General features: G+C 39.8%; 1 protein-coding gene across 2 annotated transcripts; it reads left to right on the top strand.

Annotated features, from left to right (window-relative positions):
- Positions 1-502: 502 nt before the first annotated feature.
- lman2 (lectin, mannose-binding 2) lies at positions 503-6,439 on the top strand. 2 transcript variants are annotated; one of them, XM_020084957.2, is made up of 8 exons: positions 503-945; positions 2,770-2,888; positions 3,170-3,287; positions 3,754-3,836; positions 5,050-5,211; positions 5,373-5,487; positions 5,578-5,697; positions 5,790-6,439. In XM_020084957.2, the coding sequence occupies exons 1-8, from the start codon at positions 810-812 to the stop codon at positions 5,948-5,950; spliced, it is 1,014 nt and encodes a 337-aa protein (XP_019940516.1). In that variant the 5' UTR covers positions 503-809; the 3' UTR covers positions 5,951-6,439. The 2 variants fall into 2 exon arrangements, with proteins under 2 accessions (XP_019940516.1, XP_069387394.1); XM_069531293.1 differs by lacking the exon at positions 3,754-3,836 and adding an exon at positions 3,889-3,968 and having other exon boundaries at positions 705-945.
- The last annotated feature ends 9,729 nt before the right edge of the window (positions 6,440-16,168 follow it).

Genomic DNA, 16,168 nt, shown 5'->3' with positions numbered 1-16,168 from the left:
ATTACAGTTCCACTGTGAGGAAATGAACCAAAGCTTTTAAACCGTCCCCTCAGGTCTTCTTGATCAGTATCCCAAAAACAATCCATGTAAAGTTTGGGGAAGCAGCTTTGAGTTGCTATGCATCGAAGGTTTGGAACAAAGTCCCAACACACATCAGACAACTTCTGTTGATAGTTTTTTTTATACCTTTTGCTATATTTATGTTTTTTTTGCTATGGTGTTTTTATTCACCTCTTATTCCGTTGTATTAATGTTCATACAGCATCTTTCATACATGTATAAATGAAACACGAGCTGCAGAGGGTTTCTTCTTCTTCTCTGTTTAATCTAATTGAATAAACTGAGCAGCAGGGGGCGACACTTAAAGTCTGCTCCCTGTGATCTCCACTGTTTTTATTTTGTCTTGTGTCGACATCTAGTGGCCGATGCGTGAAAGACAAGTCGCCCCTGATTGGCTCAATTTGCGATGTGCTTCTGTCTGATTGGTTGGTAACAACTCGACCTTCTGCTAAAGTCTCCCGTGTGGAAACACGCTGCGTGTAAAACCCGTTCCCTGTTATGAACGTTGATAAAAAAAACGCGGATTGTTTTGTTTTTATTTGACCAATATTTTATTCGTTGAGCAGGTGGGACTTTAAAAACGCTCCGGGGAGACACACGTCCCTTCTGCTCCAGGAAAAAGTGTGATCAAACCCCGGAATGAAGTTGTTTTCCTCCGGAGGACAATAGAGGAGGGACGCGCTCGGCTGGATGGAGTTGGGAAGAAGCAGTTTGTTGTGAGAGTTTCTCTCCGCGGCGGTTCGAGCATCATGGGCAGTTTCAGGGGTTTTCTGAGCTCGGGTCTGGTTCTCCTGGTTCTGGAGCTGAGTCTGGTGAGCTGCGACATCACGGACGGGAACGCGGAGCATCTGAAGCGGGAGCACTCGCTGATGAAGCCGTACCAAGGTGAGCGGCTCCGGTTAACCCGTTAGCAACATGCTAACATGACGTTTGAGCAATCCGACGCCGCCTGTTAGGAGTTGACCAATACGTTATTTAACACGTTAGTGTAATTCACTAACGTATCATACGTCATTCTCACGTGATAATAACGTTTTAAATGTGACGTTAGCAAATAGGAAGAGTCATGTGACGTGAAAAGTTAGACTCCGTCATTTTAAATTTCCCTCGGAATCAATAAAGTACCCATCTATCTATCTATCTATCTATCTATCTATCTATCTATCCGTCCATCTAAGTATCTATCTGTCTGTCTGTCTGTCTGTCTGTCTATCTATCTATCTATCTATCTATCTATCTATCCGTCCATCTAAGTATCTATCTGTCTGTCTGTCTGTCTGTCTGTCTATCTATCTATCTATCTATCTATCTATATATCTATCAAGTACCTATCTATCTGTCTATCTATCTAAGTATCTATCTATCTGTCCATCTAAGTATCGATCTGTCTGTCTGTCTATCTATCTAAGTATCTATCTATCTATCTATCTATCTATCTGTCTGTCTGTCTGTCTAAGTATCTGTCTGACTGTCTGTCTGTCTCTCTATTTATATCTATGGATCTGTCTATCTATCTACAGTATATCTATATCTATCTGTTTAATATAACATCAGTAAGAGTCAGTTGTATTATGGTTCATAGGCATATTATCATTAAACCACAATCACCTTTGAAAAGTTTCTTATAATCATTGTTTTAAAAAAAAAAGATAAAATACATGAACATAAGTTAAACATGTCAGAGAAATTCAGCAGATATTTAAAAATATATTAAAACGAGGTAGACAAGAACAAACATGAAAGTACGACATAATTGAAAATAGACAATACAATAAAATACACGGAAAGTACAGATATATGTTCATAATCACACTTTTCCCTACGGACAGAATATTATGATCAACTAAGTGCAGAGACAGAGGTTCTGTGATTATTCAGTGTAAACTCTACACAAATCCGATCATGGCTGTAAGTTTAAAACAAGCTTTGAGGGTCTGCTGATAAGTTTTCATACCCTAACAAATGACAGGTGTCTAAAATAGTCTGAAATACAGTCATTGAAAATGCATTGATTGTGGGTCAATGTTTAGTTAAGGAGCTACTGATTGCAGTTTGTCACAGACTGTGGTAAAGTTTGTTGAAAGTTGCTCTGAAAGTGGTAGAATGTGAAAAGTTTCTCATTGTACTCCATCGCACTGCTGAAGTCTGGAGACGTCACCGCTCAGGTTGAGCCGTGCACCACACCCTGCGGCAGTTACGAGTGAAAACATGTGTCCTGACAAACTGTGCAAAGGGGCCTCAGCCCGTCCACAGGCCACGGACGTGTTTGTTTAAGGCGTCTGCGTAAAAGTAGAAAACAAACAGCCCTCAGCTTCACAGTTACTGATTAGAGAATAAGAAATTACAACATTAAATGTGACACAAAGTATTTAAATCAGCAGATTACTTGGAAAGTTATGAATCAGTGATTGTAATATATATTTATATATTTCTTCTATTTATCCATAGAAAGATTAACACCCATCATTCAGATTCAAACGCAAGACACAGAAATGTTTTACACTTTTATTTATCCATGAATGACTTTATATTTATTCCAAGTTGTTTCCTGTAATTTTAAAGAAAATAACGTGTAACTTCTTCATTCATGATTTTAAAGCCGTTAGACTGAAGTTAACATATTTTGGTATCATGACAACCAAGTGAAGGTGAACCTTGTGAGAACCACGAGAGTCTCGACTACAAGCATTTCACCTGTTTGTCTCACAGGTGTTGGCAGCAGCGCGAGCAGTCAGTGGGATTTCTGGGGAAGCACGTTGGTGACTGGCTCATATGTCCGACTCACCTCAGATGAGAGAAGCAAGCAGGGATCCATCTGGAACACTGTGGTGAGGATAAACTACAAACACAGACATTATCTCTCATCTACTGTCATAGATATTTTCTGGAATTATTATCGATCCCTTATCTATTATTGAATGAGGTGTCATTTATGTTGATCTGTGTGTGACATGTAAAAAAGATAATCTGAAGTAATTGTGTGGTGTGTAAATTGAATAATTACTAAACCTGTTTTAGAAATGACAGCTGTAAAGAAGAATTCTCGACAAATAATTTTGTTGCTATCTATTTACAAGCTCATTTCCTGTTTCCTGTTTCTTGTCCACAGCCCTGTTACCTGAAGGACTGGGAGATGCACGTGCAGTTTAAAGTTCATGGGTCAGGAAAAAAGAATCTCCATGGCGATGGCATCGCCATCTGGTACACGAAGGACAGACAGCATCCAGGTAGTGACGGCGTTTCATCCTCATGGTTGTTTTTGCTGAGTGTTTGCTGTTGGAAGAGTCACTCAGCTTGATCTCATTCATTATTTGTTAAAGCTTCATGCAAAAAAATGCTGATGTTTGGATTTACTCAAAATACATTTCTCATGTGTCGCTCCTCCTCTGACCAGTGAGAGTAACAGAAATAAAGCTCATCTGTATTGAACAGAGGGTGAAGAGCTCCAGCTCAGATTCAGAAATGTAAATCCAAAGATGTGTATTGGTCCAGTCCTGCTGTCATGTCCCTCTGAGAAATGCTCCGAGTGTTAAAGAACACTCGTCACTCTCGCTCCATCAGGAAGATTTTTTTTTTTCCATCATGTCTGGTCGGTCGTGTTTTATCATCTCAGCTTGCTGTTGTCAGTGCTGACCACAGAAAGTGTCTGAAGTTGTCTGCTCATGTCTCGCCTCATCTCTGCCTCCATCCTAGGCCCTGTGTTTGGAAACCAAGATCAGTTTCTTGGCCTGGCTCTTTTTTTGGATACCTTCCGCAATGACCTCCATGGAATGGATGTAAGTGTGCTGTGTGTGGCTCTAGGTGATTGACCTGCTTGTGTCTTCGCAGGGCCTGTGTTTTCCAACAATGCTCTCTTCCACGGGCTGGCCGTGTTTATAGATACTTACTCTAACGACGATGCGTCGGATGTGAGTGGTTGCTCAGGTGTTACTCATCTGTCTGTGCAGATTTTGTTTTCATCACTTTAAACAGGCATGTTCCACCTTAAAGCATGTTAACAGTGAAAACCCCACAGTATTGGTTTTGCTTTTTTTATTCTACAGCCAAATAAAAACAACACAGAACTTATGGAGCATGATCGTTATCTGGAAGAAACTGCATCGTCCTCACTTTAACTGTTGGAATTAGAGCCCGACTGGTTGGCCGATAGAATATCTGCACACATGAGCCTTTTACAGACATAAAGATATTTGATCTTATTTGTTTGTGTGAAAACATTTATTTTCCAGAATAAAAAGAAAAAATCAGAATTCAAGTTCCCTATAATTGTTTGCAGTTGTATTTTCTTTTTATTTAAAATGAAGTTTGTGGTTTCAACTATGAAATAACAGTGTTTGATAACAGCATCTTTTTAATATTTATATCAGCTGATGTATTGCCGGCATCAACCCCGTCAGTCGAGTTCTAGTCTTCATGTACATTTCTGTTTGCTCTGATAGAGCTTGTCTTGTCACAGAGCTGCTTTCACACTGTAACTGAACTTGTCATCGTGTTACTCTGTGTGAAGAGAATCTGGACGACATGATCATGTGACACCATCTTATTTAAGACTCAAGACTTAAGACTCACCAAATATGTACCTGGATTTGTTCTGTTTGTTTATTGAAACAAATACACTCAATCAAAATCTCATAGGTTTTAAACAAAGGTATAAAGTTTTTTTTTTAATTATCTCACCAGTGTGATATTTCTTTTAGTTTGCATTTTGTGTTGTTCTCAGTTGTTTCAGTAAAAAAATTACCTTTGATCCAAAACATCTGATACGTGCACTATTGAAGAATTCATCTTAAATGTTCCTGCAGTGTGAAGGCAGCTTTCTGTATATAAACCTATAAGCATGAGCAGATATGATATGAAACTTAATGTGGGTTTCCTACTTTATACACAATTTTATTTTCCATTTCACTTGTCCATCATCTTTATTTATGTATTATTCGTATGAAACAGTTTTTCAGATTTATCTGTTATTCTTTTTCTGTCTGTCTCCAGCGTTCCTTCCCGTTCATTTCAGCCATGGTGAACAATGGCTCGGTGAGTTACGACCACGGTAAAGATGGACGGTCGTCTGAGCTCGGGGGCTGCTCAGCTGAGATCAGGAACAGGGAGCACGACACGTACCTCGCCATCCGCTACTCGAATGGACGACTCACTGTACGTAAAGATGTAGCTTCTCTTTATCGAGTTCCTTTGGGTGAATTGAGCTGTGTATATATTCCTAACAGTTAATAATGATTATAAAACAATTTAGCTGAAAGCTTTCTTGTTTAAAACCTTGTCAGCGCGGTCGCTTACATCCAGTTTGTTTGCTGTAGGTGATGGTTGATGTCGATGACAAGAATGAGTGGAGGGAGTGCATTGACATCGGAGGAGTTCGTCTTCCCACTGGATATTACTTTGGTGCCTCAGCAGCCACAGGAGATCTGTCTGGTGGGTCGGACAGAAAACAGAAACGAAAAAGAGTCTTGATTTTCTTCTGTATAATTTGTTAAACAGTTAACTCTTGATGTTTTGTTCCAGATAACCATGACATCATCTCCATGAAGCTCTACCAGCTGATGGTGGAACACACACCCGAGGAGGAAAACCTGGACTGGACGAAGATCGAGCCCAGTGTGAGTCTGCTAAAGTCTCCTAAAGGTAATTAAATGACCTTCAGTTCCAATAAAAATCATTTTAAACAACTACCCACAAACCAGACGAGCAGTGAACACTTTCTTCTCCCTCTGCAGACAACATCGACGATCCTACCGGGAACTTCCGGGGCACGCCCCTCACGGGCTGGAAGGTCTTTCTGCTTCTGCTGTGCGCTCTGCTGGGGATCGTAGTGTGCGCCATGGTGGGAGCTGTGGTTTTCCAGAAGAGACAGGAGAGGAACAAGAGGTTTTACTGAGGAGGGAGGAGGGAGAGCCGCCTTGTCGCTGAGGTGTTTGTTGTGGAATGAACTGTTTCCAGATGACAGAGCACATTCAATGTGAATTCTTTTTCTAAAGATTGTACAAATGTTTATATCTTTCGAAGCACTGCGTTGAGAGTGAATTTCGCCAGCTTGTGATGTTGGTGAGACGGTGCAGAACAAGTGGCTCCTTCCATAAGTGACCCTGATCAATGCTGTTTTTTGTTTTCCATGTCTTTGTGTTTATTCATGGAAGCATCATAATAAGTTTACCGTCATTCACAACATTTGCACTCTTGAGTTTTTGCAGATTCTTTAATGATTGTGTTTTCACCTGCTCATTGATTCTTCAGCCATTCTCTGCAGTTCTCTGCTCCAAGTGTGATCCTACAAAAATTATGAAGTTTGGCATCAAGCCGTCATTTAGATTTTTATTTTGTTCTTTTTAAACATAGAGTGTAAATAAAGATGGACCACGTGTCTCCACTTCCTCCCACTTTTTAGAGACGACACCAAAACATCCCAGAAACAAACGCCGCCATCTTGCCCTCGCGTGACATTTGGAGCCAGAGTCTGCACAGTCCCAAGTCGGTCTCAGCTGTCGGTCCAAATAACTCGGTGATGCGCTGTGACGTGTTATTTTTCTGTCAGTCCAAAGGAAAAAGATTTGACTGAAGTATTGACTGATTTCCCTCTTTGTGTGGCTGTTGCTCTCATTTAGAAAATCAATTGTTGCTGATTCTGAATCGTTCGCATTTTGAAGTAAATTAGAGTTAATTGAAATGATGCACAGCACGTTCTCCAGGTGAGAAAAATTAGAAAGTAGCCGTTGAGGAAGATTGATTTTCTGTACGTACACAACTGTACTCAGTGCTTATTGATCATCATTTCTTTAATTTTGAAATGGCAGGAGAAATATAAAGAAGCAAGGCTCATCTGTCAGACCTGTAACGTCTTTGATAAAGTTTGGTTTTTCATTGGAGGCGCTCTTTGTTTTTTCCTGCTCAGTTTTTTCTCTCAGCTCCTGCTACATGCCCAGTTTTCGATGTTTTACTCCAAATTGATTAGAGCAGATGTTTGCCTCTGCCTGTTCAATCAGCTCACTGAATCGTTTGCAACCCAGGTTGACATATTTTTGAAGAAAAAATCTGTGAAACTTGAACAAGAGAATTGTTTGCTGAATGTTTTAACTATGAGTTCTTTGTAATTGCCAATTAATCCGTCAATTGATCGATAGATTGATTCCTTGTCGCGTCTCTTGAACCCTCAACGCTGCACTTTGGTTAGAAAAAGAAAAACTCCTGCCTTTCAGAAAGTTGAATCACTGCTTTAAACATAAGTCATTTAATCCATTGTCTCTGTAAAGAACAACAGTGTGACCACACGTTCTTGATAAAAACTATATTTTAACTTTGTGTTATAACATTAGATCTCTGGTTGTTATGAGTGAAGCTCTTACTGTCATTATTATTCCTTTATCTGGAATATGACGATCAGTTTGTTTTCAGTTAATCATTCTGAAATGTGATATAATTCACTTCCTCTGTGTAGTGAATAATTAGCAGCCGCTTAAAACAAACAATGTCCTGTTAGTCTCACAGAAGAAGAATCCATTAAAGTCCATGGATTGATTGTTGAAAAGCTCGTTTATCTTATCAATCTTTCATTTCTTTCTTTGGTTTTCTTCTGGCTTCCATCTGTTGTTCTCGTTTGGTTCCATCCCTACATTGTTAAATGAGGGATTTGACACTTGTTCCTTCAGAGATCATCTTTTTTTAAATCTTTTTTTATCTGGGTCAGTGTTTTGTCTCTCTGCTCTTGGAGCCTGTCTGTATTTGTCTCTGCCACATCGTGAGGTCGGTGATGAGACTTGAATCGGCTCCTCTCATCAGAAAAATGTATTAAAATGGGAAAAAGAACTGTTCGGCTGTTGAGTTGTGGTATTTTTACTGCTATACAATACTCCCAATGCATGTAAGCAGTACACAAAGGTGTGTTGAATGTTAACGACACATGTAGAAGTTTTAAACTGGATTATTTGAGGCTGAAATTAAAGAAAACTTCCCTCGACTAAACTCACCTTCCCGTATGGCGGGTAAAACATGTCGAAGCCACGCCCTCCAAAAATCACGTGGTTCACCTGCGAAACTAGCACCTGACGTGCGGTTAGCATTTCTGAAGCTAGAAGCTAACAGCATGTTAGCTCTGGAGCCTCGGGAGGATTCAGTAACTGCGGAGTTTCTCCTGCCGCCATGTTCCCGGAGGTGAGTACCATGCTAACAAGCTAACATGCTAACCACAGTTGTTTTTTCAGTTTGTTTTGTTTCCTCCTGTTTTTCCTGTTGATTTATTTTAAACTGGTTTAACTTGTGATTTCATCTCTTAACATTGTTTGAGCTCACGTTTGCTTGTTTTTAAGAGTTTCCACATTAACCTGATTTTCCACCAGATGCTTCTTCATACTTATACTTCATTACTGACGCAAACCTTCATTCATCTGAAACCTGCAGCTACTGGTTATTTTATTTATTTACATAAATCACATTAAAACAATGATTTATCATCATTCAGATGGAAAAATCACATATTTAATTTAATTTACAAGATAAATAACCCGTGAGCATTATTAAATATCTGGAATTAAAAAGTCATATTTCAGGATTCATAGATTCACCACCTGCATCTTTCTGCTCTTCAGTAAAATATGTACTTTTACTTGTGGTAACCACTAGATGGTGATATAGTTTTGATTTTCATCTTCTGCTAGAGCTGTGTGTGTGTGTGTGTGTGTCTCTGTGTGTGCGTGTGCGCTCTCATACAAGACTGATGTATTATTTCTGCTTCAAAAGCTCAAACTTGTTCTTCAGCTTTAGATCAGATTTGCGTAGGTCGGAGTTTTTCATGTATTACAACAGTCACATGGTATTTATCATCCACACTGATCCTGTCTGTACCTTAACACACACAGACACACACAGACACACACACACACACAGACACACAGAGACACTTGTGTCGCCCCTGAGCCAGTTAAAGTTTTTGTTTTTCTTAATGAGGTCACATCGGGCGTTGTATGTCAAAGGTCAGAGGTTGAAGAGATTGTTCACAGAAAAATGAAAATTGACTCATTATCTCAATGGAGGGGTGGATGAAGTGTTTGAGTCCAAAAACACTTTTGGAGTTTCAGGGGTAAACACCGCGTGCCTCCATACTGCTTCACATTCACATTCCCCCCCCCCCCCCCCCCCCCCATCACTTTCTGTATGACACTGAAAGAGTATTCAAGCACATCACTGAATTTTCATTACCCAGCATGGCTGCACAGTGTGGCAGCCCTCAGGCTCCGCAAGCTCAGACCATCAATCTGGCCAGACGTTCATTGGCTGAACAGGTATTCTAAAGAGTGTACGTGTGTGTGTGTGTGTGTGTGTGTGTGTGTGTGTGTGTGTGTGTGTGTGTGTGTGTGTGTGTGTGTGTGTGTGTGTGTGTGTGACAGAGAGAGAGGGGGGGTGGGCAGCAGTTTGAATAGTTCACAGTTTATTCTTCCACTTTCACACCTGGAAGCTGACTGACAGTGAGCTCTTCTTGCCTCTGGGTTATTGGCAAATGTCTAAGAAAGCCTCCCCACCTGGGACCGAATGACATCGTCGTCTCAGTCCAGAGGGAAGACGCTAAAATTAGAATCGTTTGCTTTACTGATAAATCGAATCCCTGTTTTTTAAGTTTTCGTAGAACAGTTGGTATTTTGTTTTTCAGATTTTCCACAGGTTATCAAATGTTCGAATTTGATGATCATCTGAATTTGAACCTACGTTTGCATATTTTGTTGACTCGTGTACTGGGACGACCCAAATGTTTGTTCACACACAGAGAAAGTGACGCTGATGCGAAAGTGCCTGAAACAACAGCTTCCACCGCTCCATCCTCTCATCTCTCCCCTTTAAGTGGTGACAGCAAATCTTCCTCTTACCGCTCCGTCATGCCGACAGCCCACTTCCTATTTTAAGGCAAGGCCATCACTGTTCGAACCCCACAGAATGCTGGGTAATTTCAATATCTACACGCTGTTATCAACCATGACAAACATGAATGGACCACTCTCTTATGTGTGTGTGCTTGTTTATCAAGTTACATCCTCAATTCTGGTTCTTGCTTCATATTTAACATGTTGAGCTGAGCATTACAACCACATTCAACTTTCTCTTAGTTTGTGTTGTGTGTACATATGGAAGAGTGAAATATTTCAAATAAAGATATATCGGCCAATACAAAAGAAAATTAAGCAACAATTCCTAAGATGTCGTTAAGAAAAAGAAATGTATTCGAGATTAGATCTTTTACAGTTACGCAAAAAACTTTTTGGGAGTCTGAATTTTTCCTCGTGTAACAAACACTGATGTGTAGCGGTCGACAATAATTTGTGTGAAAGTGTATGAGGAGGTGAATGTGAAGGAGGACGGCTCAGAGCTCCGCCAGGTTCTAAAAAGATTTAACATGACAAAGTAAAGCTTTGGAATTCATACAGATAATGTTGTTATAATTCTGTGATTAATGTGAGATCCTCCCTGCAGCTCCAGGTGATAAACTAACTGGAGTTATTAGAGTCGGTCGTGGTTCTGCATAAATCGCTTTGACAGTTTGGTCTAGGAGTGATGGCTCGGTCGTGATCTGCATCCAAACTGTCGACGTAGCTCAACATGTTTCGTTTTTTTAAACCACCGCTCGCCCAAACATCAACCAGAGGACCAGGAGGAGGAAGATAGTGTGTGTTTGTTGTGAGACCGCAGGACAATACAGACTAGTTTGTTTTCACATATTTATTCTTCCGCTCAAGTTTGTACAATTTATTTAAGTCAAGTAAGAAAACTGGTGCGAGGGAACATTTTGACCTGCCACCGTCTAGTTTCCAGAGGGAGAGAGAACCGTGTTCAACAGTTCAACATGCACTGATAGATTTAGATCAGGTTTTTTTTATAATGACTTTAATGCGGTTGCCTCATCGGACGGGTGGAGTGAGATTTTTAACTGGTTTTAAACTTTCTTCGATAATCCACTGTGGATATTCCACGTTGTTTTTGTTCCTGCAGAAATGCCGGCTGATATTTCTGATGCTTGATGGGATGTTGGGTCCTTCTCAGAACTGGCGCCTTGTGTTTCCCAGCAGTGATGCTGCTGTTGCACCGTCAGCAGACCGACCTCCAGACGCCACCTGTTGGACTGAGTCTCGCTCCGTCACCTCACGCCGTGGTTCGACTCACAAACAACTCAAACTCAGTAACATCCATTCTAAAGAAGATCTTATTAATGATTCACACAGGTTAATTTTTCGTTATTCTATTTTGAATATATATTACCACCTTCACCTAATGAGAAACTACTGATTTATCTGAAAGTTAACTTTTAATTTGTAACCAGATATCATCTCTTAAACACTTTAATTAGTCTTGATACAGCTCCTGAGCATCGTTGCCCTTTATTTCCTTCTCAACTACAAAGTCGCCTGTCACAGATCACAGACACGATAGAATTATGTTGTCTGTCACATTCACTGCTGCTCTTTGAAGTCTTTGACAAGTTTGATGAAAAGCTTTGCCAAGTTGGATCGGTTCTCTCTGCATGTCTCCAACAGCTTTGTTGTGTCCATGGGACAACAATTAAAAAATAAAAAACACGCACTGGGGAAGGAACTACACGCACACACACAAACACACACAAACACCTCCCTAATGTTAAAATACGGCTCTTATTAAGACACTGTGAAGTACTTAAGCTGGTAAAATGAGGTTTTGAGGAATTGTAAAACCTTTCTTTCATCTGTAAACCCTGCAACACTAGTATCTGCAGATTTCACTGACGTTTCTATTTGAAGAAGTACAGTATTATGTTCTTATTTCAAATTCTAAATCTTATTTTGTTTTTGTGTTTTCCTTTATTCATACTTCTGTGCAAAATATCAAGCCTCGGTTACATTTCTTTATCACATTGGTTTGATAATGAAATCATCGCAAACATTTTTAACATATATATTGGTATTACTACTAGTACTAAATGATGCTGCATGTGTCTTTAAAAAGACTTCACCTTCCTTTAGAAACACTGACACAAGTGGAGGAGTTTTCTTTGTGAGCTGAAGGTTTGAGAGCAGACGCAGTTATTTCTTAATGTTATTAGAGACGTTTTCAATTCCTCAGCAACAGCAGGTGCAGTGTTACCAGAGTGTCACGTCTGCCATCCTTGGAAAAGCTTCACAATGTGCCTCCTGAGCAGAGAGTCGAGTTGTTGGCATTCAAGCTATTGTGGGTGCCATCATGGACATTTGACGTTGTCTGAAAGGTTTTCACCTCCTGCAGAAAGCATCAGCAGCTGTTTCAGCATCAGTGCTTCGACCGTTGAGCTGAAGAAAACTTCAGAGATATAAGTGGACTGGATCGACCTTTTTTACGTGATGGCTTCCTTTGCTTATCTGAACTACACAACAAGAGGGTGTGGTGTGTGTTTTCTCTTTGGACTGGAGTAATACAGGTTATATAGTTTATATACTTAAATCCAGAACCTATTATTTCAACAGTGATTTTCTGGTGACAGATGCCTATTTCTTGGGTGGCATTAACAATAGTGTGAGGTTAAACATGTCGGTACCTGTAAGCAGCATCAAAGTCTCAATCCCTTCTTCAATTTAACTTGCTGAGTGATTGTTGATGACTTAGCATCAACTTCTGTCTTTTTTTATGACTATGATCTGACTGCTGTGTTTATTGGAAGGGTGGTAGCCTGCAGGTAGAGCTGGATATAAACCTGCATTCACATGTGGTTGAAGGCCACCTCACATAACTTCCCTCTATTTGAAACTATGGTTTTTTTGTACCCTCATGAACTTTACTCTATGCATGTGTGAGGGCAGTACAGCAGAAAGTTTTAAAGGAGAGTTAATAGTTCTAGTCCATGTCTCATTTACTAACATGGAGGAGGTGTTCACGATCAAAACCAGCTTAGAGTTTGAAACATACAAAAATAAATGGAAACAGAGCCGAAGACATTAAATGTGCACGTAAAATTTTGTAAAACAGGTCGTTAGCTATCGAAGCTGCGATATTTACAAAATAATGTGTGTGTGGCATGTACAAGTATATTTACATCACACAAATTGGATCTATATGCTGTTGCCCTCTAGAGGACAGTGCACCAACAACATTAACTCCCACACCTGCAGTAAGCAGAGTAACAGTAAATGTAGAGGTGCTCTGGACGCTAGAAACGATACGTTGGCTGAGCTCAGGAGCGCGGAGGTAGAGGTTTCATGTCCACAGTTCTGTGAAGTTAACTTCAAGTTATTCTGCGACTGTTTAACGTTGTGGAGATAAAATAGGTTTTCTCATAACGGTCTGAAATATGTCTTAAAAATAACTTGTTGGAACCCGCAGGAACCCTGAAGTGAAACTCGTCCCTAGATACATGATTCTGAAATAAGTTAGAAAGATTAATGAGTAGACAGAGGAATGTTTAGGTGGAGAGAGAGATACGTGTGTTGGACTCGCTCAGTCACGTTTAGACCCTGAAATTCAACCTGTTGCATTGTTTTTTCTCATTATAATGGAAACTTTAGAGTTTACATCAGGTTCTATACAACATGTAATCAAGTGTTAAGATTCACACCACCGTGATCCGGAGCCATGAACAGTGAATCATGGTTGTTTATATATCTCCCACAGGTTGGAATCACTTATGAGCTCATAAAACTTTTCCTGATGGAAGTCAGGCCGGTTAAAAGAAATATAAAATGTGATTTATTACATCCACAGAGGAGGTTTCCTTCTTTTTTAGTTTATCTCTCAGCTGGAAAAAGTAGTGAACCAGTTTGTGCTGAAGTTGGAGTGATGAGCTTCTTGATATTGACTTAACGATACTATCTCACCCATGTTGTTGAAGAATGGTGTCTTCCATTACAACGAGGCCCCTTCTTTGATCCAATCAGGCTTTTTTCTGTAATAGGAATAGATGCATTCACTTGTGGGTCCAATAACTCTGTAATTAATAGTTTTCTTTTCGTTTGTCAATTTTTCCCCTCGGTTTTAAAATCTTGAGATAGATTTTCTCACATTTTGAGACAAAACCTCTTATATTCGATCTTTCATGTCAGCATGTGTAAACCTGTTGTGTTGAGCTGGGTGATCTAACAGTCAACAAACTTCAAACAGTGTGATAACCATCAGAGGTTGTCCCTTTAATATCTCTGTTGTCGTAAAATTGTTTATCTTTTATTGTCGTCTGCATTATTAGAGTTTCATCAACTTGCGCTTCAAGGTAATGACATGTTTTGATTAATTAGATAGTTAATATGACAACCGTGTGGTGTTTATTTAACCTGAACAGATTCCCAGCTGATAGTCCGGAAAGAAATGAATAACTGATGCGTACAGTGATGTCAGTCTGCAATGATGAACATACAGTGATGGAGGATTTGATCTATTCTTTAACATGATGGGGCAATTATATCTCACTGCGTTGTTAAAGAAAGTGATGAACAAAATGAATGTGCACCAAAATGTGTTACCGCACAGCAACTAAAAAAAAACCCACCTCCCGTGTTTAAGTCCATTAAATCCAGATTTTATTTGGATTCACACCATATGAATATGAAATGCCAGATTTGTTTTTCATTAAGATCCATATATTATTACCCTCCCTGAAAATGTCATATCTCATAATGTCAATAACACAAATTCCCCAAAAAGTTATTCCACCAAGTGTTGTGGAAATCCATTCAGCAGTTTTTGTGTAATCTTGCTTAATAACAACCAGCGGGGGTGAAAACCACCTCTTCTGTGGAGGTAATAACACTCTTACAATGTACGATTTTCCCAAAAAATACTTTTTCCTAGTACTGCACCATGGTGAGAGGATATATCATCCCACTAGGGTTGTCTGATTTCACCATGTGGAGACCAAAGGTGTTAACTCAGGGAAAGTGAAAGGTGTGGTGATAGGAGGGGGTCCGCTAAACGACTGAGTGTGCATGTAATCCTCTCACTACATCCCAAAGTGGGTGTGTGTGTGTGCCTTCAAAGAGGGGAGTACAGAGGAGAGTGTAGAAAGAGGGTTTAAAGACAGATGAAAGTGCTGAATGAAAATGAAAGCTGTATGGTCCTGAGGCCTTTACAGTCTGTAGTTGCAATAATGATGTAATCATCATTCTGAACAAACGGGAGAAACAGTGGAAACGGTTGTGTAAATAAAGCAGATGTTCTCGTTCTCCTGTCTGAAGGCTGCGTACCTGTGATGTTTCTAAAGTCTGAGAAAGCTCGTGTCTGAACTGAACAAAGATGATCTGGCAGACTTTTTTACTCTGCTCCATTATGATTTATCATAAGATAGATAGATAGATAGATAACTTTATTCATCCCCAAAGGGAAATTAGGTAACACATCATTTTTGTTCCAAAGAGGGAACCGCTGAGTGTACGCATCATGGCTGCTTTGCATATCCTGGATTTGGTGCATTGGTTTTGCACATTCTCAGAAATATCACTATGTGCAGGAGAAGATCCTCTGCATCGTCACAACGTCATTGATTTAAAGTTCTCAGCAAACCTCTGCCGATGTCCAAACGGTCTGAGTTCGGAGGTTTGCCCGGTAGTGAAAGAATCTGTACATAGTATAAAAAACATTTTGTGCTCTTGGAAAAGCATTTTATACACCACACTGTTACTGCTAAGTAACGGGGGGATTAATCTGGATAAACATAAGAGCACTAGTAATATGTGCAGAGGAAAAATTAAGGGAAAATAAGAGCAGCTGCACAAACATGAATACGTTTACCTGTAAACATCAGCTCCAAGTATCAGATATGGGAGCTAAAGTCAAAAAATGCATTAGCATCCACTTTGTGTGGATTCTACTTCCAGCTATACTGACAGTGTACAAACTGTCATTGCTGTCTGTTGGCATCGTAACAGTAAAGTTGCACAAGTTTGTTCTCGTCTAGCAAACTGAGAGCTGGATATCATCTTATCATAAATTGTGCAATGTCTGTAATAGCCGAACCACATTGTCTCAAATAAAGGGATTTTCCCAGTCTCCTAGTTTTGATATAAATCAACATTTGTGTTGTGGCTTATCCAGAGGAACAGGGGTTCTGTCTCTGGAGGGACATTATATGTTTTTAATGCTGTGAGCAATAAACACTGAATTCACTTGTTTCAAGCAGAAATAAATAATA

Source organism: Paralichthys olivaceus, chromosome 9, assembly GCF_024713975.1.
Source record: "Paralichthys olivaceus isolate ysfri-2021 chromosome 9, ASM2471397v2, whole genome shotgun sequence".
Lineage (NCBI taxonomy): Eukaryota > Metazoa > Chordata > Actinopteri > Pleuronectiformes > Paralichthyidae > Paralichthys > Paralichthys olivaceus.
This window is presented reverse-complemented; position numbering and strand designations above follow the sequence as displayed.